This window comes from Martes martes, assembly GCF_963455335.1.
Source record: "Martes martes genome assembly, chromosome: 17".
NCBI lineage: Eukaryota > Metazoa > Chordata > Mammalia > Carnivora > Mustelidae > Martes > Martes martes.
In genome coordinates, this window is record NC_137905.1 from 40794081 (window position 1) to 40821386 (window position 27306).

At 55.1% G+C, this 27306-nt stretch overlaps 2 protein-coding genes across 2 annotated transcripts in view; one reads left to right on the top strand and one right to left on the bottom strand.

Moving 5' to 3' along the window:
* Positions 1-1556: 1556 nt before the first annotated feature.
* On the top strand, positions 1557-9560 carry CEBPG (CCAAT enhancer binding protein gamma). Its single transcript, XM_080827909.1, has 2 exons — positions 1557-1680; positions 7650-9560. The coding sequence occupies exon 2, from the start codon at positions 7746-7748 to the stop codon at positions 8184-8186; it is 441 nt and encodes a 146-aa protein (XP_080684035.1). The 5' UTR covers positions 1557-1680; positions 7650-7745; the 3' UTR covers positions 8187-9560.
* Positions 9561-14099: 4539 nt separating this feature from the next.
* The window catches only part of PEPD (peptidase D), a 108733-nt gene continuing 95526 nt past the window's right edge, over positions 14100-27306 (bottom strand). The window contains exons 12-15 of the mRNA XM_080827687.1: positions 26100-26248; positions 18418-18602; positions 15258-15449; positions 14100-14623 (exon numbers count right to left, since the gene is read on the bottom strand). Of these exons, the coding sequence (XP_080683813.1) occupies positions 14486-14623; positions 15258-15449; positions 18418-18602; positions 26100-26248 (664 nt within the window). The 3' untranslated portion in view covers positions 14100-14485. The remainder of the gene's footprint in view (positions 14624-15257; positions 15450-18417; positions 18603-26099; positions 26249-27306) is intronic.

Genomic DNA, 27306 nt, shown 5'->3' on the forward strand with positions numbered 1-27306 from the left:
CTTAGCCCACAGCTTAGCAGGTAGTTAGCCCCTAATTAATATTTGTAAACTAAGTAGAAGAATTACCAGCCGCCAGCTAAAGAGGAAATACTCGAGTCTCCTTGGCATGGACCAGACCTGTCCAGACACAGAGAATGCTAGAGCAGCTTGGCAGAACGGTCAGCAAGCCAGAGGATAAACAAGTATACCTATAATTTTTTTCTTCTATACAACTTTAAAGTGATTGGCAAGTGGCGAGGGCAAAATTATGATTTTGTGAGCAATAAAACACAAGTTTTAACAGTGCTAAAATCTTGATCAAAGAAATTTCAAATCAGAACACTGAGGGCCAAAGTAAAAGAAACATAGTGGTTTTGATGGTATTATGTCTTGCTACCAAGTATGTTTCTATGGTTATAGGTGTTCACCTTTAATTGCAGCTCTTTCAATTTCATGTTTTATCTTTAGTTTTTGCAAAGGTTTTTTTTTTTTTTTTTTTAAATCATCTCTTTACTGATTCCTCGAAACAATCTTAATGCGGAGAACCGGTGCCATGGCCTGGGCGATGAAGAAATGTTTCCTCTTTCAAACACTGTTTTTTGGACGATAAGAATTGCTAAAGAGGAAGCAATCAAACCTATCGCGCTGGCTCTGTCCTCCACCCAGCGCGCTGCTTCCTGGTTTTAGACGCTTTCAGATCCTCCTGCTAAGTGTCATTGGACACATAAAACTGGACTGCCATGCGTTTTTTGTTGTTGTTGTTGTTTTTTGTTTTGCTTTTTTTTTTTTCTTGAGATCCCATCTCTCAGTCTGTTCACCTGGAAGACACCACACGGGAATCGGTCGCGCAAATCCAATTCGTTTCCCCGTGGCAATGAACCAGTTTGCAGCGTTCACCAATGTGACATCAGTCCTAAGCCGACGCTGGGAAAATGTGGCTCCACTTGTTTTCCGGCAAGCCTGGAGCCGTCTTCGCGGCCCTGAGGTCCTTCACTTCCCTCCAGGCTCCGCCGGGTGCCCCGCAGTCCCGGGAGGTGCGTCTTGTGGGCCGCTCCGAGGACTGTCGCTGCGAGGGACGCCCACGGGGCCTCCCCGAGGACGCGGCAAAACCCAGACGGACTTCGGTGATTCAAAAAACCACCGCAGGAAGTAGGGCCTCCCAAAGACAGGTGCTGCCTTCGCAAGGCCTCAGCTCCCCAACTCCTCCAGCTCTCACCGGGCCCTTCTCGCCGCGGGTCGCCCACAGCCCGTGGCCACCGCCCCGCGCAAACCGCGGAGGATGCGGGCGGCGCCAGGAGCGGCAGCCAACTCCCGCCACACCCGTCCGCCCCGCCGCGCCGCGCCGCGCCGTGCAGTGCTGCGCCGCGGCCAACGCCTCCGCCACGTGCCCGCCTCCCGCAGCCAGGCCGCTCGCGATTGGCTGGCGGCGCCGCCCGTCGCGAGGGGCGGGAGCGTCGCCCGCAGGCCGGCGCTCCAATTGGTCGTGGCGGCGGCGGCGGCGGCGCGCGCGGCCCCGGCGAGGAGGGGAAGCCGGTGGCGGCGGCGGCGGCGGCGGCGGCGGAACGGGCGGCGGCTGCCGGTTTCGTAACCGTCGCTCCTCCTCGGTGACTCGCGGGCTGCGAGGCCTGGGTCCGTCGGGCCGCGCCGCGCGGGGCCGCTCGGAGTGGAGGCCGCCTGGGGGCGGGCGGGCTGGAGGCGCAGGTAAGGAGGCCGCGGGCGGGCGGGCTGAGGGAAGAGGAGGAGGCCGCGGCGGAGCCGGCCGCTCGCCTAGGTGCCGGCCGGGCTCGAGGAGACCCGGCCCGGCCTGAGGCGGCCGGCTGGCCGGGAAGGCCCCGCGCGGCCCGCGGCGCGGGCGGCGGCCCCGCGCGGCGTCTGATGCAACCTGCCGGCAACACCCGGCGGGGCCGCTGAGCTCATCCCTGGCCGCGGCCCAGCGCCGCGGCGCCACCCGCCGACCCCCGCGCTCCCCCCGGGAACCCCTCGCCGCCGGCCCGCGACGGGACGGCGTGGGGCGGGGCGGGGGACGAGGTGTGCCCCCTCCGGAACCCGGCGTCTGTTGGAGAAACGGGCAGTGGTGACAGGCCAGGCGCGTTATTGGCCCCCGGGGATACGGGGTGTTCCCCAGAGCAGCGGGAGGTGGACCGTCCCTCACTATAGTGCCACATCGGGTCTTGCCCGCCCCTCCAAGACCGCTCGGCGCGGGGAGGCGACCCTTCGGTTCCGAAGTTCGTAGAGCGTTTAAGTGGACAGGGAGAGCAGTTCATGGTGAAGTCCGTGACTCTCCAGAACTAATCCCGCGCTCGCTTGAGGAGCTGTAATGCGAATGTCCTACACTTCGCTGCCCAACGAGGTTAGACGAACGTGCGGCCAGTGGACTAGGAAAGAGGCGGGCCAGAAGCGGAGCGCTTCGTTAGCGGGTCGCAGCGAACACAGGGCAAGAAAACAGCTAGCAGAGGTGTCCAGGTGAAGAGGATGGAAATGCATGTTTGAGGGGGAAGGGTCCTCTATCCTCCCGCGGGAGCTTGTATCCTTCAGAAGGTTTAATCGTTCCGTTGGCCTTTTGTTTGAGACTTGTGTTGTAATCTGGCACCTTAAAACGTGTCGGTTTCAGAAGGGTTTTCAGGTGAGTGGGTTACACAAAAATGGGTAGTTTTCTCCCCAAGCCTATACTCAGCGAATCCTTATGTGAAGAATTTGCCCTTAAATTCAGATAGGATAACGCGACTCCCAGATAAATTTTGGAAAGAAAATACTGTAAGGGCTCGCTCTACTAAGAAATTCTGCGTCTTAAAGCTCCTGATACTGAAAAGTATCAGGTCAGCGATTACCAGTTGATCAGTATTGGGGAAGAGCTGTTCTTAAAGCGGATTCTCTGTTTCTGAGAAAACTTACTATAAATAAGGCTGAGTAATTACAGGATGCCAGTGAGCTGAAGAGTTTTTCGATTTCTTGATTCCTGCTTCTGGTGGGTGCACTTGTCTGATTCAGTCGTTTTTAATACCTGCCTGAAAAACAGGAGGAAACATGATTTCATTTTTTCAAAGTATCTGTTAAATTCTCCAGAGCACATCCTGACCATCAGCTGTTGTCTAATTTTGGAGAGGTGGTTTCACCTGTAGGGATTTAAACAGCACCTGGTGAGTCCCTGGTAAAGACAAATAGGACCTCAGGGGATTGAATTTGGTCTTTTGGTCTAGGATTGCTTCACCTGATCACAGTAATGGTAAACGTGGGTAGCCGCAGTTCCGGGTCTGTTGTATATCCTTGGGAGCTAGTGTTTCCACGGGGTTCTTGTAGGTTCATGGGTCTCCTACCTTTCTGGCTTTCCAGCCCTATAGGTTAAAAAATTTTTTTATTTGAGTAAGATTTCCTGTTAGAGGTGTATTTATAAACAATGTGTGTACTGTTTTTTTGTATGTTGTAAATCCTACCAAAAGTAGATTAAAAAGATGATGTTAAAGACAAATGAATGTACATTTTCTCCATACTCCAGTGGACCATTCATGTACTCCCCGAAGGGATGTACCCTCCTTCATGGAGCCTGTGTTGGGTCATAAAGCAAGCAGCGGCAGCTAAATAGAAATCCTGCTCATTTGGGTATGTATTGACTTTGCTTACCTTGACATCACGTAGAGTACAGAGTTGTCAGACCTTGGCAACATGTACCTAAGAACTTGAGGTTATTCATTGGAACACGTAACTGGCTAAATAGAACATAAAGGTTCTTAACTGAGATGAAGCAAAGACCAGACAAGAAATGTTCATTGTGTAGACTGGGCACTCGAATTAGTAAGTGGAATTATATTCTTATTTTCCTGTCCACCTTTAAGAAAGACCAAGAACTTAGGGTAGGAAGACTACTATCTTACACTCTTGATTTAATTGTGGTTGTTTTAAGAGATTTCAGTGCTAGAGAATCTCATTTTTATATAGGACATTTATAAAAATAAATGTTTTCTCTTCGCCTCTGAGCCAGTATTGGACAAATATTTCTCCAGCACCACCACTCTGTGGCTAGCCCTGCACTAGGTGCTGGGCATATGGATATGAAGACAGAGTCCTGCCTCTAGCTTGGTCTGCAGGGAACCACACTATAGAGCTGGCACTGACAGAGAAACTAGGGGAACAGATTGGACAGCCACACAAACAAAAGAGAAAGCGTGACCATTTAGGGGATCGGTAGTGGTTCGGTATAATCGCAGTGTGAAGCATAAGGAGCAAGGGCTTGGGCCGAGAGTGAATACCTTCAATTTGATGCTGGACCCCGGAGCAGGTTTGAGTGCTCAGTTGCTCTGAGACTGTGGTTGGAGGGTGCACTGCTAAACCAGAGGGGACGAGTGCCCCTGGGAGATGATGTCAGCCTGAGGTAATTCTGTGGTGTTAGGACAGAGAGGGATGGTGCTTGGAAGTTCTTTTGGGAGGTGGATGGGTAGAATTGTCAGATACCGATGATTATACAGATTGGGAGTAAGGGAGAAACAATCTGTGAATATTTTGGAGTATAGATGCTCATGAGGAAATTTGAGTTGAGAATTTATTTTGGGGAGCATGGGGAGGAATATCTGGTTGTCCATAACATCAAAAAAGAAATGACAGGAGGATTAGGAAAAGTCTTGACAAGTTTACTTTCCTAAATGAAACTTGAGAGAAATTTGTTTTACTCATTCTAACCTTTCTGAGTTTTCAGTGTGTTACTGATTTGATGAACACTACTTGAATTAAGAAATCTGAATTTTAAAAAAATTTGCCCAGGCAGACCGTCTTTCTAAAGATCCATTGTTAATCTGCAGCATTGGCTCTCAAACCTCAGTGTCAACGGAATCATTTGGAGGGCCCTTTAAAACAAGATTGCTCAGCCCTATTCCTAGAGCTCTGGATTCTTATGTGGGGGTAGGGAGGCAGCCTGAGAATCTGCATTTCTGACAAGTTCTCAAATGCTGCTGCTCCTGGTCCAGGAACCACACTTTGAGAACTACTGCTCTTCAGTTTGTCTCCTGCTCCCTGCTTGAATGATTCACATGCTAGGAAATGAGGCACCACCCTACTTCCTGTAGAATGAACTTTGGAATAGTGTTTGTCTACGTAGGAGCCAGATTTTTGTTTAGGATTGAATATCCAGATTTGAAATAAACTCATTTTTTCCCCCATTGTAGGTGCTCAGTAAATGTTTGTGGAAGGAACAAAAGCATAAGTGATAGTGGAAACTGAAATGTGTAACTTTGAAGGCAGCTATTTGGCCTGTGTAAAAACAGAATTGATAATCTGGAGTTAACTTTCTTGGACCACTTGGCCCTTTTTGATCCCCTTTACTTAGTTTACTTTCCTTAATGGATATTTTTTCACTTAAAACTTACTTTGTTGGCTTTGGTTGAGGAACTTAAAAAAAATCATTTTTGAGTTCTTTTTATTGTTTCCAAGTTTCCTTGCTTGGATTATTACCAATTTGATAGTTACTCTTTGTTTTTCAAGCAAAGGGCACTTTTTCAAAGCCCCTCTCTCCCCTTCACGCCTGCTGTGTTCAGCCTAATACCCTAGCTAGAGGAGTCAGGCTGAGGTAAAATAGCTCTTCCCCATTCCTGTGTCTTTGGGTACAAAAAACGGGCATGAATATCACTGAATTTGGAGTCTGTATTAAAAGCTTTTAGTGACTTGGGAATAAAAAGCAGGGCATAAGGGCTCTTTTATAGTGACTGAAGTTCGTGGTATATTTTCAGAGTCAGAAGACATCTTAACATTCTCTGTCCCTCATTTGCAGTTGGGGAAATTGAGGCCCAAAAAGGGGAATGAGGTCCAGAGCAAAACTGGGGGAGCCAGAGCCAAGACAAAAATTGACCTGGTTCCTGTTCTGTGTTTTTTGGATCATTGTTATCTTTGAGCTGTCTGTAGGGATTAACTTTAAAGATTAAAAACTTTTTAATTGGTGTATGAAAAATAAAAAAGTTAAATAAGATGACCATGATCATGATAGTTGAGACAATCCCAGGAGAAGTATTTAAAAAGTTTTAAAAGTCGCCTAAAATTCTTATGCTCACTTTACACCAAATAACTAAGCAATAATGTAGATGGCCACTAACAGTGGTAAGGTGGCCCAGATTAATACTGAACTGCCACTGTTCACCTGGAAGGAAAAATAGGCAACATCATAAATTATCCAGGAAAATTGTGAAATGTCCATTATTGAAGATAGACTTGGAGTAGATATCCATCTGTGGTTTGGAAGGAAGCTTTCTCTTTTGCCTTAGTTTGGAGTGAGAACAGGTGACCCACTAATTCAAGGCTGCATGCATGGCTTTGAAAACAATTGAAAATAATGATAATATGGACTTTAAAAGGAAAGATTTTTAAAAGCAGACCAGTGAGGAGTGTTTATACAAGAAACGCCTGGCTAAAGGTTTGGGTGAAGCTACTGGTGTTTACTAACTGAGCTTTTCCTAAGAACTGTGAGATGTACTTATTTGAGCCATTTCATAATTCCGGCTCCAGGTTTTTTCCATTGATGTAGGTTTAGCAGTTTTTTGAAAAGAGAACAGGATGGTTGTATGGTTCGTAACACTGCTGTCTGAATTTCCAAGAGTCCTGATTTCTTGAAGTGGCCTCATGATCGTATATGGGCTCATGATAGGTCTGCTTTTGACACATCTTGAGGCAGTTGTAGTGACCTAGTTGGATTGATGGTGATCCAAGTATGACTACTGTGGCTTCATTCCTAGGAGCAGCAGCGCAGGAGCACTGGAGAGTTGGTGTTACCTCCGCTGTGTCTGCCGTGTTCAGTGGGTGCCGGCTCAGGCTCTCTGCCGGGCTTCAGCCCCATACTTGCTCTTCTTGGGGTGCATCATTAGGGCTTTTGTTTCTTTCCCTGTGGTTGCAGGTTGCCTGTGTTGAGATGTGTTTATAAATTATGTCAAGAAGTGGGAAAAAAAACCCCACAGTTAGAAGCAGCATGGTGGGATGGGGCAGCACACTAGAGGTCCCAGAGCTCCTGGATCTCTGAACCAAGAAGCTAACTTCGGAAATCGGTGTAAACTACGATCTGTGAGGTCATTAAAAATGAAACAAAAAACCAAGCCTCTTCCCACCCCTCCCCCAGCAAAAAAAGTCTTTTCGTAATATTCCATAAAGATGTACTCCGGGAGAAAAGTCAAGTCCTTGGTGACTCAGTCTCTGCATATTGGTGTCAGGAACATGCAGTCATCCTGACAAGTTGTGGAGATCGGCACGGTGCCGTAGGATTCTGTTTTGACGTGAGCCAACAATTGAAACTTTGTCCCCCTTTCTTTGCAGGTGTCTCTTCTATCCTAATTGAACTCAGGTTTTCTGTGTTTTACCTAAACATCTCAAATTTCTCTCTGGCAGATTGCCAAGTGCTGTTCGTCTGTGCTACCTAATTAGTGGTATTCTTTTGTTTTTCCTTCCATTTTGGATAATAATCACAGATGGGCAGTACCCTCAGGGATTCAGGTGGGCTGAATTTGGCCTTATGGTGCTCCTGTACTAACTTACCTTTCTAAATTAAATGATTTAGACTTCTGAAGCATTGGAACAGTTGGCAGTTTCTGTATACTTTTCTCAGCATAATCAATTAATGTTGGCCTGCTGTTAGGTACATGCAAGTTTAATCTCATTTGATCTTGTCATTTCAAACATTTTAATGCAATTTATTTTTTAACTAGGTACATGTGAAGATTTCTTGGCAGCTTAGTGTGGAAACCATTGATCACTTTGCTCTCATTTCTGCCTGTTCTTTGTCCGCAAGAGAGAGAGCCCAAATGAGCAAGATAGCCCAGCAGAACAGTTCTCCGGGAATAAGTGTTATTCATACTCAGGCTCATGCCAGCGGCTTACAGCAGGTTCCTCAACTGGTGCCTGCTGGCCCGGGGGGAGGAGGCAAAGCCGTGCCTCCAAGCAAGCAAAGCAAAAAGAGTTCGCCTATGGATCGCAACAGCGATGAGTATCGTCAGCGCAGAGAGAGGAACAACATGGCTGTGAAAAAGAGCCGGTTGAAAAGCAAGCAGAAAGCCCAGGATACGCTGCAGAGAGTGAATCAGCTCAAAGAAGAGAATGAACGGTTGGAAGCAAAAATTAAATTGCTGACTAAGGAATTAAGCGTACTGAAAGATTTGTTTCTTGAGCACGCACACAACCTTGCAGATAACGTGCAACCCACTAGCACTGAAAATACAACAGCTTCCGATAATGCGGGCCAGTAGACCTCACCTCTTTGAAACTTCATAACTCGTGGCTTGAACGTTAAAGGTGTGACTGCCTACACCATTCATATCAATGGCCGAACACTGTCTTGTTCCATTATTCAAAGATCCACTGAAGGTTGTTTTCCAGGATCAGCACTGAAGGGTTGATTAGCTTAAAAATGTTAGCCATGTAATTTGAATATCTAGTTTTAAATGATATGGATTTTTTTGTGTGGATAAAACACATTTTTAAGGTATATGGTAAAAAAAACAAAAAAACGCACCCCTGGACCTTGATGTTCTTAATAAATCCTCACTTCCCAAGAATTGCTTCTTTTGTAGGTTGATAAAAGGAATGGGGAACTGGCAGGTCCTGCAGAAGGGTCTTGGTTTTATTGGAGATGATTAATTAGACTAAGGAAAGTTGAATGCCATCTATGTTAATCGTTTTGTGATTTGTTTTTCTAAATTATGTATTAAAAATCCTTAGGGCTATAGAAATCAATCACTTTGTAATTTGGAGTGATTTTATGTATAACATAAACCTTGTTTTAGCCTAATTAGTACTCTTTTCCCCCAACAAGTACAAGTTTTTGAGTATTGGTGCCAGGTTAAGTAAATTCCGTTGCGTTTTAAAGGCAGCATTCAGCCAGTTGGCTTAAAAATACAAATAATTAGGCAAATAGGTTTCTTAAAAATAACAGTAAAGCATATTAGAATTATCCTTTTGGGATACCTTTGGGTTATTGGATCGGCATTATTTTGTTTTCTAACAAGAAAAAAACCCCAAGAGTTGTATTATCACAATTTTTGTTTCTGTAGATGCTGGTCAAATAAGTAAATATTTTTAAAATACCATTTTGACAGTCAAGTTAGTAAATGCCTTAACAGTTTACAGATTGGGATTTAGGTAGTTTCTCCTGTGTCTAAATATCTGAAATGGGGCCATGATTTTTAAAGGCATAAGTTTCTGAAGGATCATTTGGCATTTGATCTTAACCAAGTGATTATTAGAAAAATGTCATCAACTCTATGCCATCTCCCAGAATAGTAGTCTAAGAAAACTTGAAAGTGTAAGGTTTAACCTTTAATTTATTTCACTTAAATACATCTTTTTATATTGTTTTTGTGATGTTTCTTTTTCTAGTTAGTGGGCTCTTCTAGACTTTTTGTACCACTGCTTTTGTTTGTTCATTTGTATGCTTTTGTGTCCCATAAATTATTTTAGAAAGAAAATACTGATAAAACTCAGGATATTGACATTTTTGTTGAGACTAAAAAATGGCCGTTGCTAAAGTCGGGGATTGCGCGGGTCTGGTTTATGTCAGTGTCGGTGGTTTTGATTGTCCTTGTCGATTTCTTTCTTTTCTTTTCTTTTCCTTTTTTTTTAAAGCACAATCCTAGCTCAGATTTGTTGACTTTTGTGTATTACTGTGTGTATGTGTCTGGGCTGGTGACAAGAGACAAGAGTCACATCTGATTAAAAAGTTTGTGTTACCAGGTATCTTATTTGGACATGGTCACTTCATTTTTGGCCATATTGTTTCTTACTAGGACCTGGAAGTTGTCCCCTTGGGTTGGTGCAAGACTGCTGTCTTTGCTCTTCTGGGCCAGCGGAAATACCATTGTGACCTGCAACTCAGTAAAGCCATTATTAAGGCCATGAGCCTCTTCCACGTATGACTGGAACCCAGTGTTGTTCATGAGAGCCACTGTCCCAAGAGGGTTAGCTCCCCAGAGGGCCAGAAGACAGGATTGAGGCTTCTGTTAAGGTCCCAACACCAGTTTACTCTGGCTGGAGTATCAGTCTGTTTCTCAGTTGATAGATGTTTTGACTAGGAGGTAACCCACAGAATCCTACTGAATCTTTAATAGCCGACTGATGTTATATAATTAACCTAGTAGAGGTGGTTAGGTCACTTGAATCTTTAAGTACCTGTGAAGGTATTAACAGACATTGTTACCTCTTGTTTACTAAAAAAAAAAAAAAAAAAGTCTTTCAGAAATTGATGCCCCTGTGGAATTTATGGTTACCAATTACATGAATTGACAACTATCTTGGAAAAGGAGCTTTAGGGAGATCATCAGTGGTGTGTACTCGATATTTCAAATCCGAACAGATTGAAACTTAGGAAAAATTGATTCAAGCTTTCCTGTTACCTATGCAAACCAGAACTTTAGCACAAGCCATCATGTGTGCATAGAACAAAAATGTTAACCATTGTCTTACTGAAGTGTTTGGGAATGAAAGTTTGCAGTTTGATAGATCTCTCAGTATCAAATTGAGGGAAACCAAGTATGGGGAATGGGTAGATTTAGAGCTTTGGGAATTACGACTTTTGTAACTTCTGTAGGTTACATGTGAACCTTTAGGATTTGATCTGCCTTTGTTGGCAGGTCCAGTGATTTAGGAATTAGGCTTTAGTGTAAATGTCTAACTGCATCTGCGTCATCCGAGATGGGTGCTTTCTGGGTGGTATTGGCAGCAGGTGGTGAGATCAGAGCAGCTCTTCCGCTGTCTGGCCCCTTGCGGTGACTGGAATGTGAGCTCGGATACTGTGGACATTCTTACCAAGACGTAGTAAGATAGCAATTTTTTATGACCAGGTGTTTGAAATATAGGTCATGAGTGTGAAATCCTGAAATTTACATAAAAAAGTAGTATGTGCAGTTTAATATTTGGTATTAAAAGAAATCAGCTTTTGATGTTTCTCAGTCCCCATTAGAGGGCTTGAAACTTTGTACCTGAACAGCCCAGTTAGCACTCAGAGTGCTTTTCGATGCCTTAGAATAGGAAGCAATTTTTTGTTTGACAGAAGATAGGGAGGAGAAAGTCCATTCTATAGCTGTTAGAGTTGCCTCTCAGGTAAAAGTCCTTTACCTTGTTCTTTGTGTTCCTGGCCTTCCTCAGTTTGTGAGATTACTCTATTTTTTTAAATATAATTTTATTTCTTTCAATGAATTTGAAATAAAAAAAACTTTGGAATAATGACTGTATTTTCTTGTGGGTTTCTTTCTGTTCGTGTACACCGAGGAGGTAGTCCAGATGTCCAGGAGCTCTGAAGAGCCGTCTTTCCTGCTCCCAGCCCAGGGCAGGGGTGAAGGTCACGGATGGGTGGAGGGGGGCGTGGGGGGGGCAGGGAGCAAGAGGTGCTTTTGTCCAAGCCTAGATTTCCCTGATTGGATAGGAACATCATTTCCTCTGAATATAGAGTGCCTCTTCAGGGCTGTTCTTTGTCCAGTGGTCTCTAACCCAGAAGCCTGGACTAGGGTCGAGAAGGCAGTGGCTGGCACACCTGCTTGGATGCCTCGTGAATCGGTGTGTGGTCTGCATTCACACAGTGGCAGGAGAAATGAGTTCTTGAGGCTTTGAAGTAGATGGCAGTGTCAAAGTAAGGCCTTTCCCCTAGCAGCACAATTTATAGCATGTACCTCATCTTCATTTACGTGTTGCTGTAGAGTGTCTCTACAAATGAACGAGTCAATACTGAATCCATGCTGATTTGAGTGTTTCAAGGGAAGATGTCATTTAGATACTCTTCTGTGATCCTTCAGCCATTTTCATGTCTTGGGAAATAGGTTCCTACCTACTGCATCTAAATGGCAATTGTAGTGCAGTAATTATTTCTGTGGGTAGTACGTCCTATTTTGTTTTTACAAAGTAGGTGTAATTTGGAAGCCCGTAAAGTCTGTCTTGGGAAATTTTCTGTAGAGATGGTTTGTGAAGGTGACAGCTCTTTTTCAGCAAAAGCACTTTTGGACCTGCTTGGTCACTACCCAGGAGTATCTAGAGCCCGTGGGCACCGTGCATGTACTCAGAGGAGACCGCTAGCCCGGGGTCATCTCCTACTGCCCCACACACTCCTCCCGCAGCTCTGGGCCTGGAAGCTCTGCAGCAGTGCCCAGAGGGCCCGGGGTGCAGGGTGCAGAACTGGGCTTGGAAGCCAAGGGGCATCTGGCCAGGCCTTCCCACTCCGCCACCTTTCCCTTCTACTCCTGAAATGTGCTCCCCTCCCTCCCCCACCGCACAGAACCATCATCTCTTCTTGCCTGGACTTGGTCTCCTTGGACCACTGCCTGCTCTCTGGAACGTTCTTTCGTTCCCCACTGCACCCAGAGGGAAACCCAGTCTCCTTGTGATTGTATAGGAATTTATGGTTCCTATACATACGTGGCTCCCTTGATCTGTGGACTTGCTTTCCCTCTGTCCTCTGTCCCCTATTACTTTGCTTTGGCCGCAAGGCTCTTCCAGGCTTGTTTTTACTCCAGGCCGCCTTCGAACAGCTCACGTCGCGATGCCTCATCTAGTCTTGCTTTTCCTGTCGCAGCCCAGCCCCCTGACTTTCAAGACAGGGCCAGCCCTGTTACTTTCCTTCACGGCACTTTTCCGTGAAGAGATTTGTGCTTGTTCAAGGCGAAGCGTCTCGGGAACCCACAGGCTCAGAGAGCAGGGGCGCTGTGGGTTTAAACTATGCGGGCCCAGAGGAGATGCTTGGTTACTGAGTGAATGAATATGCAGATCCAGGGTTTCAGAAAGGCTTTTTGAGTGCTGTTCAGCTTTCTGGAAGGGTCTCTGAGGTGTTTCTGAAGCTGTATCCATTTCTGCAGAGGTTTGGAGGTGTGAGGAGTTGTGCGCAGAACACGGGATAGAGTGGGCTCTGCCGGCCACCTGTGCCCCGCACCACTGGAGGGGTTCCTGACTCCCTGACCCCGGCAAGACCAGTCAGACCTATGCTCCCAGCATCCCTCTGCAACAAAGAACATGTAGTTACTGGGAATTGCCCCTTACTCGTTTGACCTTCTTGCTTGGCAGTCACAGAAAACGTATGTGAAACAGGCAGTTTTGGTATGAGGTGTCTGAAGGAAAGGAAGGGGGAAGATGTGACGCAGCTGGCTCTGTTTCTCCCCACAAACGAAACTGTCCATTTAGAGTGCCGGCCTCACTTTAACCGGGTTTCTCTAGGGGGTGGGGGCAGCTGAAACCCCGGATGGCAGAACGTGTCCCCCTCAGGTGCAGCTGGGACAGAGAAGCCTTGGTGAATGGAGACACCTGACACTCAAGACCGTCACTGCCAACCGCTCAAGGTCACAGATAACTTAGGGACTGCCTGTGCACTGCAGGAAACCTGAAAACATGGCTGTGATCAGTCTGAGAAGCCAACAAGATAAATGGTGATTTGGAACCGAGGTGGTCTCATTTTAATGTGGTCACTTTGCAAGCACTTTTGTGCTAGAGCCACAGGAAGAAATTGGTTTGTACTCAACGCTTCCGTGACATCTCAAAAGGCCTAGCTTGGGCTATAGAGTTTACCACCTGTTGGGGTTTCATTTCTGGTGTCCCTTCACCTTGGCTCGGAAACTCCTGGATGAGAGCACTGTGGAGAGACAGGCCCGGAGCGGTTTGGCACAGAGCTTCCCGGCTTCCGGCCTGGGCAGGGCCGTGGAACGGGGACTGGGCCAGCAGAGGTGAGGATAGGCATTGTGCCATCGGTGGGGACCGGGCTTTGCTGGCCCCAGAACGCTCCCTGCCTGAGTGGAGTTTGTTCCACGGGGTTACATTTAGGGAAGACAAAAGGTCTCAGCAAACATGGAAGACACGAGAAGGCTCACCTCTGCCACGGAGCTGCCCTAGGTGGCTGTATCGTTCGGGTGGATGTCGGCTTTGCTAGCACGTCCCCACGGAAAGGGCACCAAGGACAAGGCATCCCTGCAAGCCTCAGGTTTTACAGAACTGTGCCTTAAGTGCCACAAAAAATTCTGCCCCCTTCCGAAATCAAGCTTTGAGGCAGAAGCCACGTGGAAAAGGCTTCTTCCTCCACAGGTTCACCGTGTAGGGTAGCGCCAGCCCTGGGCCCCAGCAGCTTTTAGGGCTGCGCATGCCAGGCTCTGCTGCCGGGCGAGAAAGAACAGAGAGGAAGTCGTGTACAAAGGACCATTTTGGGAAAGTTTTTATTGCAGATTCTACCCTGCGCATTGATTTTTGAGAGAAAACACTGGAAATGGATCTTCCCTGAGCAGAAGAATACAAATGACAGCACGACACATCTTAGTTGCTGCTAAAAAGCAGAATTCTTTTCCATTAGCACTTTAAAAGCCGCCGTCTTTCAAGCAAAGTAATAGCAGGTTCAGGTGTGATCTTGCAAAGGATTAAGAAAGAGTCCCACTCCCCCAAGGAAACAGCACGCTCAGACACGGACGCAGTCATGGGATTTCCGAGCACCCCTCTCTCGCCGCTCGAGGGCCATGCAGGAAGCTGCCCGTTGTGAAGACAGGTGGCAGGCTAAGTCCCTGGTCCCACTGGGCACTCCCAGCTGGCTCTACTTGGGGCCAGAGAAGGGAGTGAAGGCCTTGTCCCTGCCTGCCATGCACGCTTCAATCTCCTCCACCGTGCGGGGCACACAGGTCAGCAGTTCCATGCCGCTGGCGGTCACCACGACATCCTCCTCGATCCGGACCTGCGTCACAATGACAGACACTCATGGGGGCGCCTGGGGGGGCTCAGTGGGTTGAGCGCCTCACTCTTGGGTGTCAGCTCAGGTCATGATCTCGTGGGTCCTAGGATCGAGCCCTGTGTCGGGCTCCACGCTCAACAGGAAGTCTGCTTGAGATTCCCCCCAACCTCTGACCCTGCCCCTACTCAGACCATCTAAAAAAAAAACTCTGAAAAGAAGAAAAAAAAAAAGCAACACCAGACACTCATTCCTTCTGAGCTCTGGCCTCACACACTAGATTAGAGGGTCAGACCAGCCGCTGGTTAGAGGCGTCCCTTCTGAGGAGCGGTCTGACCTGCCGGGGATGGAGGGGGCTGGCCTCTAGGCCTCTGCGGGAGGCCGCCGAGAAGCAGGCTCCTCCCCCGGGGCCATCTGTTTGCCCGGTGGGCGGGGCCCCGGCGTGGGCAGGGGTTTTATAGAATCTGCATCTGTCTTGTTGACAGACCACGGGAAGGCACAGGCCGGATCCTTCTCAAGAGGGGAAGTGAAGTGTCCGCCCTCCCACCAGGGCTCTTGTCTCGAGAGGATGGGGTGACGCGCCGCAGCGTGGGCGTGCGGGTGTCCTGGGAGCCCGGACGCGGGGCCTGTGGGCACTCACCCCGCCGAATCCCCGGAAGCGCTGCAGGACCTCGCGGTTGAAGAAGCAGGCGCGGGCCGGGTCGGCCAGGGCCTCGTCCAGGAGGTGGTCGATGAAGTAAATGCCCGGCTCCACGGTGAGCACCATGCCGGGCTCCAGGTGCCGTGTGGTGCGCAGGCTCCGCAGGCCGGGCTCATCGATGCGGTCCACACCCTGTGGGGAGAGGAAGGGCTCAGAGCACCGCAGCGTGGATGGAGGGCTGCGTGCCAAGGCGGCAGTCGGATGGCCACAGGCCCGCCAGGCGAGCCCTCCCTGCATCCAGGAGCGCTGGCGCTGGCCCCGGGGTCTGCGGAGACCCTCCCCTCTCGCAGATACCCCTGGGCTTGGCCGGTTCCTGCCCCTTGTTACCCCCAGCATGACTGCAGAGCCCCACGGACCCCCACGTGCACAGACCCGGGGCGAGCTGCCCCAGCCGGCCAGCCTCCCCCAGGCCCCGTCCCCGCTAGACGGACGGCAGAACCAAAAAGCTCTTAGGGAAGCTTCGAGGCTTCCCATGCTGCATCGTTTCTTCCAGGCAGCTTGAGTGGAAACCAGCCCTAGGAGTGCTGGGTCCCGCTCCCCCTGGCTGAGACCCAGGTTTTCCGTGGGGCCTTCCAGGAGGAGGGACAGGTGCTGTCCCCAGGGCGGGCCTGCCAGCGCCAGCGGTTGTGGACATGCACGGATGTGTGCGGAGCCCGTGTGCATGGCCCTGGGGCTGAGGCTCTGACGAGGCTCCGACCTGCCCCCCGGCCCAGGCCCCTGAGCTAGTGGGCAGCGAGTAGCCTTCCTGGTCGGGCTGGGAGCCTGCCCTGCCCCACTCGCAGCTCTCCCCTGGACGCCCAGCTGCTGGAGACAGAGCTGTCATTTCTGACTGTTTGGGGGCCAAGAACATCAGACTTCAATTAGCGGTTCATGTAAGGTAACCAGAAACAGGCTGGCTCGGCCTCCGCAGCTGGGCACAGCAGGGAAGCCTGTGACCGGGATTCCGTGAGGGTGGGGATGGCGGGACACGCAGAGGAACTCGTGCACAACCACCCTGACCTGGCGTGAGCTGGGCTGGGGAGGAGGAAAGGAGGGGACACCAAGGCACCATGACCCCTGAGGCCTCGTGCTTCTGGCACAGATGCCTGTGTGGAGTAGCACCCGACCCCGTGACACTTTCTGCCCACAGGGACAAGGCCGGAGGGCCAGGGATGCATCCCTGGGCTCAGAGGGGAGATGCTGTGGGGCTGGCCAGCGGCCTTCGGCCATCTCAAGTCTGTGCCTGTCCCTTTCCCTCCGTCCCAAGGTCATCAGAGCCGGGGGCCCGGCAGAGGCAGCAAACCGGTAGGCTCAGGTCTCCCCGCTCCCCCTTAGCCACTGTGGGCCCAGGCCGGGCCACTCTGTGGGTGTGCCTATGGGAGGGCGGTCAGCTCAGGCTTGGACAGAAACAAGTCCTCTGGAAATTTCAGGACCAGCCCTCCAATTGTGGGTGAGGGGAGAGAAAAAGGGGCCCCTGCCACAGCCCACCAGCCCTTATCCCTTCAGAGCATTGGCTCCCAGGAGTCAAGGGGAGAGGCCGCGCTCCCTTCTCTCCAGCTCCAGGCCCTAAGCCCTGGCGGCAGTGGGGGGCGCCTGCCCGTGCCGCGTCCACACCAGCTTCCGCCAGGGCAGCGGGCCGGACGAGGCCTCCGCCGTTACAGGGCGGAGGAGACCCAGATGTGTCTGAAGGCCTGAAATAAAACAAATGACTTTTATAGGAAAAGCCATATTTTTTCTACAATGTTTATCTGTCAAAAGAATAGACTCTGTGAGCACAAAGGGCTGCTTACTGGAAAAGATAAAACAGTTTGCTGCCAGTTTTCTCTGGTGGAAAAAAAGCCGCTCTGGCGACTAATGAATAACGAATCTCAGTTAACAATGTCTGGAAGGCCCTGCTCTTGGCTCCCTGTACACAATGTGATGGATAGAAATTAGGAAATTAAAACTGATTTTGTTTCTCCAAATTTAACTGTTTACACTTGAGGAAAAAAATAATTGAATAATAATGCTTCTCTTGAGCAATCTTCCCCCCCCAAAATCATCCTTCGTGCTTTCAAAATACCCTGCAGCCAACAGGCCCGGCCTAGTCTTGGCTAACCGGCTGGTGGGCCCCAGGGCGTGCACCGATTGCATAATCAGCCCCCTGCACCTTGGGCTCCGGGCCAGGAGGCAGGGCCAGGCTCACCCCCACCCACCCGGGGCCCGGAAAGGCTGCAGCCACCTGCCGGGCAGGGCCTCCCCAAGGCTGGCTGAAAGCACCCTCTGGGTGGTCCTTTCAAGAATCAGCGGGTAGGAAGGGGAGGGGAAAGCCTTGTCTGGAAATGCCCACAGAAGCCTCCCTCCCCTGCTAAGGGAGCCTGGAGGGCCTGCAGACCAGGAGGCCATGGGGCCGTGCTGGGCTGGGGCTGCTGCCAGGCCCGTGAGGGGCGCTGGGCTCTGCTTGTCCCAGGAGGGACCTGGGTCAGCTGCCTCATGGCAGTGCCTCTCCGCCCTGGCCTGTGCGAAGCCTGAGGCAGGACACGATGGCTGTGGTATCACGAAGACCCAGCTTTGGGGTTCCCACTGTTCTGTGGGAACAAGAGATCTACCACCCCGTAGGGCAGGGGCTCCCCACCCTGTGCATAGCCTGGGGCTCACCAGGCAGAGCACATATATTGCCACCAGGCCCCGAGGTGGGGGCCACCAGAGGCAGCATGCTAGCACACTCTTGGGAATGCCCCCTATCCCCTACCCCTGCTGGTGCCCACAGCAGCCCAGGGCCAGCACAAAGCAATGGGTGAAGGGAGAGGAGGGGCAGGGGGTGCTCTGGGACCCCATTTCTTTTTTTTTTTTTTTTAAGATTTTATTTATTTACTTGACAGACAGAGATCACAAGTAGGCAGAGAGACAGGCAGAAAGAGAGGAAGGGAAGCAGGCTCCCTGCTGAGCAGAGAGCCTGATGTGGGGCTCGATCCCAGGACTCTGGGATCATGACCTGATCCGAAGGCAGAGGCTTTAACCCACTGAGCCACCCAGGGGCCCCCTGGGACCCCATTTCTCTTTCTCTGACCTGTCTTACTCCACCCCAGCTGGCTCCCAGAGTCCTGGGGAGGGCCACTCACACTCACGTGTCCACACTTACCTCGGGGTAGCCTCCCACATCGTGCACATCAATGCCCAGGAAGTGGCCGAGCCCGTGAGGCATGAACACGGCTCCCAGGTGGGCCTGGACCATGGCGTCAATGCTGCCGCTCAGGAGACCAATGCGCGCCAGCTCCTCCAGGTGGATGCGGTCGGCCAGGCGGTGCATGTCAGGCCACCAGACCCCTGTGGCTCCAAAGGAGGCTGTGATGAGCTGTGGAGACTGGCTGCCTGGCTGGGGCTCCCCAAGGGAAGGTTTGTGGGACCCACGAAGCCCCCAGGCAAGCCGAGGCGGGAGGGCTGGAAGTGGGTGGCGCAGGTGCCGTGCCCGGGCCAGCTCTAAGGCCGGGCTTTCCCTGCAGTAACTGGGGATCTCAAGACCTTCCTCTCTCTCCATCGCACCCTCAGGGGTAGGCTCCTGTTGCCCACGGCCAGGTGCACAGCTTAGGTCTAATCCCCAGCCCACGCCACGTCTGCCCTCGGCCAGTGCGGGCTTCCGGGACCAGGGAGCCCAGGAAGCTCCCTGAGCAGCAGCAGGACAAAAGCATCTGTCCCCAGCAAATGGGGGGCAGCCTCGTGGAGCCCCACACCAAGCTCAGAGCGTCAGGCTGTGGGGGGGCACCCCTGCACACCCCAGAGTGGGGCTGATTCACCCCCGGAGCCACTGTGGGGAAAAAAGGTTTCCGGGGTGAGGGTGCAGCTGGCACGGCCTGGCTGGCAGGGGTCTGCAGCCCTGCCTGCTACGAGCAGGGGTGGACCATCTCCGTGGCAGCCCAGACACCCAGTCCCCAGACTCCTGATCAAACTCATCTTTGTCCCATGTTTCTGAGGCAAAGGTCACCGTGGAGAGCATGTCCCCAGGCACCGAGTTTCGGGGTGAGCAAGCTCCAGGGGCTCCGCCCAGGGCTCTCAGCCGCCTGCGAAGAGCCTCAGCTGTTGCCAGGGCACAATGGCCCTGCCCATGGGGCTGGGGAGTCCCCACCTTCAGCCTCACTCTGAGGCACTGGGCACTCGGCCTAAGCACCCCACAAGGATGGAGGCCGGTGAATCTCCCTGCCCCACCCCACTGGGCTGAGTTTGGAGCAGCCACGTGCCGTGCCAGGCAGACAAGTGGGGGGCACACACCCCTGTGCAGTGCTCCAGCCAGAAAGGTGGCCAGGGCCGGCCCTCGTGGCCCCCTCCACGTGGGGGGCGAGCCTGGCTCCCAGGAGGCATCCCCACAACGCCCTGCCGTCCACACCCTCCACGTGCCTCACGACGGATGACGGCTGCTGCCGAGGAGCACCCGGGCATTCCACACCATCAGGGGCCTGGCCGGGCCCTGTGCTGGCAAGGGCTGGGCGGGCAGGGCTGGGCTCAGGACTCTGAAACTCTGTGGCTGGCAGGGGGTAGCCCAAGGGCTCTATCCAGGGGGAGAGACAGATGAGAGCCCACTTCGGGACATGGGGCATGGCCCCTCAGACACGCACTGGGTTCCAGGCCTCCAGGTGGGCCCTTCCACACGAGGGCAGAGGCCCCACAGTCGGGGCCTTGGGCTGGAGAGAGACACAGAGCTGACCCAGCCTCCCTAGGGTCTGAGCGGGAGGCCCACTCCCGGGGCAGTGGCCACCTCCTGGCCACAGGCACAGGGAGGCCGAGAGGAGAAGACCCATCTCTAGAGAGAGCTTCCTTGGAGACCAGCTCCTGAGTCCTGTTCTGTTCTACCTGCCAAGAGCTACAGGGCGCCATGGAGGCGGTGGCATCCCGGGCTCTGGCTTTACCTGCACGCACAGTGGAGGGCCCGGTTCTAAGCCCTGGAGGCAGAGCCAGGTGCGAGGTTCTGGGACGGCTGGGCATCCTCAAATGGAAAGCTGGGCACTGGATCCCAGCTCAGCAGCTCACCTGCCTCCCTGAGCCTCAGATGCCTCTGTCACAAAGAGCTGCGACGCTGGCCGTAGAAAGCCAGCTGCAGAGGCTCTGACCTGTACCAGGGGTCAGTAGCCCCCTGAGACTGTCACTGGCCCACCCAGATGCTGGTTCAACCCTTGATGTTGGCCGTGCTCCTGGGGCACCAGCCCGAGCCTTGTGTCCTCACTCCTCCCTGAGGCCAACTGGGTCTACCTCGCCGTTCCCAGGCCAGGCCACCTGTCACAGAAGCACACGGAGGCCCGAGTCAGCCCCCTGCCTGCGACTCAACCCCTGGGGCTCAGCCAGCACTCCCTTCCCACGGTCCTGGTTACGCCCCTCCCTGCACCCTGTCCCCCAGCCGGGCCTGCCCGCTGGCTTCTCTTGTCTCTGGACCAGAGGGCCGCTGCCTCCCCTGGCACCCCAGGCCCGGCCTAGCAAACGCTGGTTCAAGGGAGAATACAGCAGGCTCGTCCCGAAGTTCTGCTCCTGTCCTGGGGGCTCTAGGCCAAAAAGCGCCCGGGGCAGTTCTGCAGACTTGCTCCTGGCTGGCCTGGCCCCTGGGGCAGAGGAAGGGCATCCGGGTGGCAGCTGACACCCCGGCTCCACAGCAACTCCGCTTCTCTTGGGGGGGGGGCCTTTTCGGGTGGCTAGAGGGGAGCCCCAGGAAGTGGCCTGATGTTGAGCCCGGCCAACTTCCAAGTGGGCTGCGGCCTCGGCAGAGCGGGGAGTCAGGTATAAATCACACTCCGTGCTGGCAGCTCGGCTCCTCTCCTGTCCTCCTGGGGCCGGACTCGAGGGCCCCAGGCGGTCCCCACGGCGCCTCCCGTCCTCCTGGCCTGCGCTCCTCGGGGCCGGTCTTGCACACGCGCTCGTGGCTGGCAGGGGGCTGCTGCCTGTGTGTGGTTAGGGTTGTGACAGTGATTCAACCTCCAGCAACTTGGCCCCAGTGTCTGGCCCGGATGCTGGTTACGACACCCTGGGCCAGGGCAGGGGCCCCGAAGTGTGTGAAGGTTGCTGTCCTTGGGCTAGGTTGGAGGAGTGGATGCGCCCCCCGCCGAGCCCTCTGTCAGCAGCCAGCAGGCACCTCGGGGCCCATGTGGCCAGCCAGCCAGAAGGCCCGGTGGTCCCCTCAGACTGCTCGTACTGGGGAGCACACTGGGGAGCCCTGCCCGCCCTCCTGCCTCCAGCAAGCACCGAAGCTTGTTGCCTTTGCCCTGGACATCTCCTGAATCTGACTCCTGACCCCTGTGGGCCTCCTGCTGCTTTCCTGTAATGCCTCGTTCCCCCTGCATTCTGCACGAAGCTGGGCCCTGAGGAACCCCAAGTTCCTCAGCCTGGCCTCCCTCTCACCCGCCCCTGCGCCCCCGGCCCCGGTGGTGCTGGCACTGCCCTGTGCCTTCCACCTAATGGCCCCTTAACTGGGACCAGCTCGCCAAAGCCCCTCCCCGCCCATGCTCACTCCCGTTCTTCTTGTGGGCCTCTGTTAAGGCTTTCTCCAGGAAGCCCTCCCTGACTGCCCCTTCCTGTGCTGTCAGAGCTCTTCCCAGCAGAGGACAGCATATAGGCCCCGCTGTGGCCTGGTCAAAGCCTACGCGCTCAGAGAGGAGGGACCCTCTCCATGAGGTGGAGGTCCTGCTCTGTGCCTGACCTATGGAGGCCTGAGCAGGAGCCCTGGCTGCAGCCGATGCTGTGACCTCACGGGCCCGGAATCTGTGTGCCCCCACCCCTCTGCGCACTCAGACCCCAGGGTGCCAGCCTAGCAGCTGGGTTTGTGCCTCCCACCCTCTATCTGGTTGTGGGCTCCGAGGGACCAGAGCCCTGGTGCCCAGGCCCTAGAGTGTGCCCAGAACAGCCCCAGGTCATAGCTGGTCTTCTGTGCCCCCGATGCCCCTCAGGCGACACCTTCACCCGATGGGGCCCAGGCCCAGGCTGGCTCCTTGGAGCCTTGGTGGCTGAGGCCTCCTGCCCAGAATGCGGCAGCCTCAGGGGCTCAGGCCCGAGCTCGGCCAGCAAGGCCCACAGAGCTGAAGCCTCACAATCCAGACAAAGAGCTCACTTCATCCAAAGACAACGGCCCTCAGGAGACCCTGTGTGCGCCAGGCTCTGGGGGTGCTGCAAGCAAGGCGCGGGGCCGGGTCCCAGGGCAGGCCCGTGGGCTGCAGGGAGCTAGCTGTCTGGTAGGCCAAGCTGGCGCAGGGCTGAGGGCCTCCAGCCACCGACCCCCGCAGACCCATCTGCTGCCAGGACCTCCGGGGACCCATTCACCCTGCAGGAAGGGCAGGGGGCAGTGTGCGCCCCGTACTGCAGGCGCCTCCGTGCTAAGCGGAGCGTGGCCATGGCCGGCTCCTGAAGCCTGTGTGCGACACCCCCACCCCTCCCGCCTGCAAAGAGCCTGAGGTAAGCGGCCAGGGAGGGTGGGAACTTGCCCACCACCCTACAGCCAGCAGGGGGCTCTCAGGGCAGCCGGGCCACACAGGGGCCCTCACCAGTCAGCCCTCCCTGCCCTGACTCCTGCCACAGAGGAAGCCCACGTGGCGCTGTCCCTGCACCTCCGTGTGCCGCACCCCTGCATGCGTCGCCATCTCTAAGGAGAGGCCCCAGGAGAGTGCGGCCACTCCAGCCTGTCAGGAGGCAAAGCTGGCAGAGGCACCCCACCCACAGGCCATGGCAGACATGGGCCGGGCCACAGGGGCACCTCCTTCTCTCCTCACATTGGCTGCACCTCCCCGCCATGCAGGTGACCAGGACCCTAACCGCTGCAGAGCAGGGAGAAGGGGGAGCTGTGCACACCTGCTTACTGGAGTGAGTGATGGGAGGCTTGTGTGCATAGACAGAGACTCCCCCACCGCTTTCGCAGCCCAGGAGCGGTGGGGCCCTGAGCCCAGGGTGCACTCCACACCCCCTCTGCAGGGCCCCGGTGGGGGTGTGGGGTCAGAAGTGGGGTTTGGGGGGGCCTGTAGCCTAAGCGCAGGAGGCCAAGGTGGTTAGGTGAGCCCAGAGAGAGAGGAGAGTCTGGCAAGTGGGAGGCAAGGCTGCGGGGGGCCTGGGGACTTCAGTCGCCCTCACTGCTCCGAGGTGGCGGGAGGCACAGAGGCTACAGAATGGCTCCAGGGCGGTGGCCCATAGACACTCTGAGGTGCTCCTGCTGGGATCACCCAGGCCTCCCTTGCAGGGGCGAGGAGTCCCCGTGGCACACCCACTGGTCTGTCCCGGGTGGGCCCGCCGGGCCTGACACAGAACCCAGGGAGAGCTCGATGCCAGAAGGCAGCACGAGGCCCCTCCTGCGGGGCGGGCAGGCGTGGCGGTGGCGCTCTCCCGGGTGCCGCGCCCTCAAACCCTGTGCGGCCCCTCTCTGTGAGCTCGGCCGCCCTTCCCTAGCTGTCTGGGGGACAGGGAGGAGCGCCCCCTTGCCCCCCTCGATCCCAGGTTCCGTGTGTGCTCCAGTCATGCTGTGTGGCTCCTCTGGGCACTAGCTGCGCCCCGGCTGTCCCCTCACCGCTCCCTGCGAGGCCGCAGGAAGCAGTCGTGCAGTCTCAGTGTGTATGTGTCTTGGCCCAGCAGCTGAACCCACAAACCAGGGGCATTTCCGCTAGCACAGGACATGGGGCTGACCTAGCCACGGCCTCCTTGCAGCTCTGGGGAGGTGACCTGTCCCCACTGGAACAGCCCTGCTTGACCGGTGCCACATGGGACCCAACAGGGTCAGCCCTGGGGAACTGCCAGTGGGGTGGTCAGCGCATCACAATCCCCAGCCCTGGTAGGAGAGGAAGCTAAGGCCCCAGCACAGGCCCGGCCTGCGCCCCACTGTGTGCTGGGGGAGGGCCCCCTCACGCGGTGTGTGGAGACGGGCTCAGCTGAGCCCAGCCTGGCCCGGCCTGAGGCCTTCTGCCTACCCTGAGAGTGACACGGCCAGGCAGCCTTATGGGACCAAGGTGCCCAGGGGAGTATGGGGTTAGAGCACCAGGCCTTTCTCAGGGTAACCGGGGCCCTGCGGACAAACCTGTGGGCTGGCCACTCTCTGGGCAGGATCAGGGCTGCCCTGTCAGTTGGCCAGGACAGTGGCTGGGGAAGAGCTACCCACGTCCCAGCAGACTTTGCTGTGGATGGGTGGGCAGGTCGGGGTAGGCCAGCCTGGGCCCTCACCCCTGTCTCAGCCCCAGGCAGAGGCCAAGCAGGACCAGGGGCCTGAACCCTGGAGCTCTGAGCTGAACAAAGAGACCGGCTTTCTGAAGCTCCGCCTGCCATCCCTCCAACCCTTGCCCTCCCTCCCCAGCACCAGGCACAGGTTGGCCTGACTCTGCCTGCCTGGCTCTCTAGTGTGGACCTGGTTGCCCGCCAGCCCTCCCTCACTGAGCTGCAGCCCACCCCCACCACCTCCTCGAGGGACCCAGCATGGAGGGTCGGGCCACAGGGCCCCTCACGGGCTCACAGACAGTAGATCCTGGCTCCGACCTCAGAGGGCGAGGGTGCCAGGCCTTCCAGCCATTGGCCTGGACTCCAGAACTTCTAAATTCACAACTGCTCCTGCTGCCGGCCAAGGGGTGAAGGGAGACACTAGGGAGCGCCCCACAGCACTGGGCTAGTGGCATAGAGAGAGCGAAGAGAGCAGGGAGGGTCACGGCCCCAGGTGACTGGAGACGGTGTCTCCAGGCAGGACTTCACTGGGAACAGGGGATGCCTCCTGGGTTAAAAGGTCAGACCCCCTCTCCCGCTGCCCGCGGGGGGGCCCCCAGCCCACTCCTTCCAGCGCCCTTCCTGCACCTCCCCCACAGGGGAACTGGCCACCCCATCCCATGCTCTTTTAACTCCATGCAGCAAGCGTCTGGAAGGTTCCCTGTGTTTGTGCTCCCGGGCTGACTAGGCTTCTTAAGTGGTGAACACAAGATCCCCTTTCCTTCTGCAGCCACCAAACCACACAAGTCCTGTCACCTTGTCACCCCAGCAGGGGTTTAACTTGCAGGTTTTCCATTCTTGTCTTCCCTTGGGGGCTGAGTTCCCCAGCCTGGGACTCCCCTGACCGCCAAGCTCTGCCTGGACCAGTGAGGGTGCTGGGAGGGGCCTGGGTCCACCAGTATGGCTCCACGGCTCCCGGGCCTCGGCTGGGGGCCCGGTGGCCAGACGGGGGCCACCTGGAAAGGCTGCTCAGGGTGCCTCTCAAACTGACACCCTCTCAAACCTGGCCTCCTGACTGAGGCTGTGAGTCCTCCCAACACCTGGCCTGGGGGCCCCGGGGTTCTTTAGCCAACACAAAACCCCCAGGCTCAAGAGGCCAGTCTGGGGACCTTCCTTTCCTAAGGAAGGGCTCTATGAAGGGATGCCGGGCTGACCGCACGGTCCCTGATTTCAGAACAAGCTCGGATCCCAGCCTTTGAGGATGTCATGGCCAGGCCCCCGGAGGGCCCTGCGGCAGCCACCCACCATTCCCCGAGCGCCGCAAGACCAGAGGCAGCCCGAAAAAACAGGCACCCCAACACCCAGCCAAATGCCGGTGTTGGCATCTGCCAGTCAAGCTCTCTCTGGAGGGGACCCTGCTCTGGGACAGGAGAGGGGACACGCTGACACCCCAGGGGCCCCTGCTCGCAGGGATTCCTGCTGGCGGAGGGCATCCGATGGGGTGCAGGGTGACTTCGGGCCAAGCTCCCCAATTCCCAGCCTTGTCCCTCCTTGGTGGTCAACCCCTCTCCCAGCGCTGCTCCTGGGGCTCAGACACCATGGGGCATCTCAGCCGCTTTAGCCCGTGAAGGGGGACGGATTCAGGCTATCGAGGGCCTATCCCATGGCCACCAGCGTCCTCACCTGGCTTCATGGCGCTCATGACGGCTCGGCAGCTCCGCAGCACCGCCTCATAGATGGCCTTCTGATCTGCGGTGAACTTGCCGTTGGCGGGGAAGGAGCACGTGATGTCAGAGGAGAAACAGTAATACTCTCCACCCATGTCAAACAGGCTGCGGGGAGAGGAGGCTGTGAGGCTGGGAAGCCCCCTGCCCCGGACCCTTGCCCACAGGGCTCAGGGGCAGCCTGCTGGGCCCCAGGGGTGTCAGGGTGCCGAGCCCCAGCCACCTTGCCACATCGCTGGTGCACCAGCAGTACAGGGCCTCCCCTTGCTGCTGTGTCCTCACGATGCTCGCTCGCTCAGGAGACCTCTGACCACAGAGCAGGGAAGCCCGAAGGGACCCGTACACACTCCCCTGTCCTCCCAGCCTCTGATGGCCAGCATCTGGATGCCCAGCGGGGGGCCTCACTTGGAGAATGGGGGAGGGGCAGAGATGTCCCCAGGCCCTGACTCACCACCTGGCCTCCACCTGAGCATCCCCACAGACCCTCCTGGGACTTCTCGGCCCCAGCACTGTTCACGGGAGCTGGGCAGGGGCCTTGGGATGGAGGCACCCACCCGGGGGGCAAGGTGGGCCAAGACACACCACCCAGCTCTCCTGGGCCCCAGGGTGTGAGTGAAAACTCCGCCAATGGCTCTGTTCCAGCACCAAGGGCCCTCTGAGCAGAGGGCGGTGTCCTTCTCCCTGCTGGGATGGGCCAGATGTGCTCTACCACGGCCGGAGGTCAGGCCCGGGACGACGGAGCAGATGGCAGTCCTCATGTCCCACAGGGCACCCCCCCTTAACCCCCGGGGTGGAGAGGAGGAAGGCTAGGAGGCCCCAAGCTGGGGTCTGAGAGCCAGCAGAGGTAGGCTGCCAAGTCACGAGGGTGGCACAGAGCACCTGGCTGCCAGAGCCCCGGTGCCAGCACCCAATGTAGTGGGGCTAGAAGGGAGCGGGCGGTGCGGGGGGGGGGGGGTGTCTCTCCCCCGCCTTTGCTGCCTGCCCGTGTGCATAGGCCCAGGAGCCGGGGCCTCAGCATCCTCAGCGGTCAAGGGCAGGAAAGAATCCTCCCCTGCACCCTGCGTGCTGGAATGCGACAGGATCCATGAAGGCTGCTGGGTCACCACGCTGACGGGACCCCAAATGAAAGCAGGAGAGGAGTACAGATGGAGCAGCCCCCCATCCTG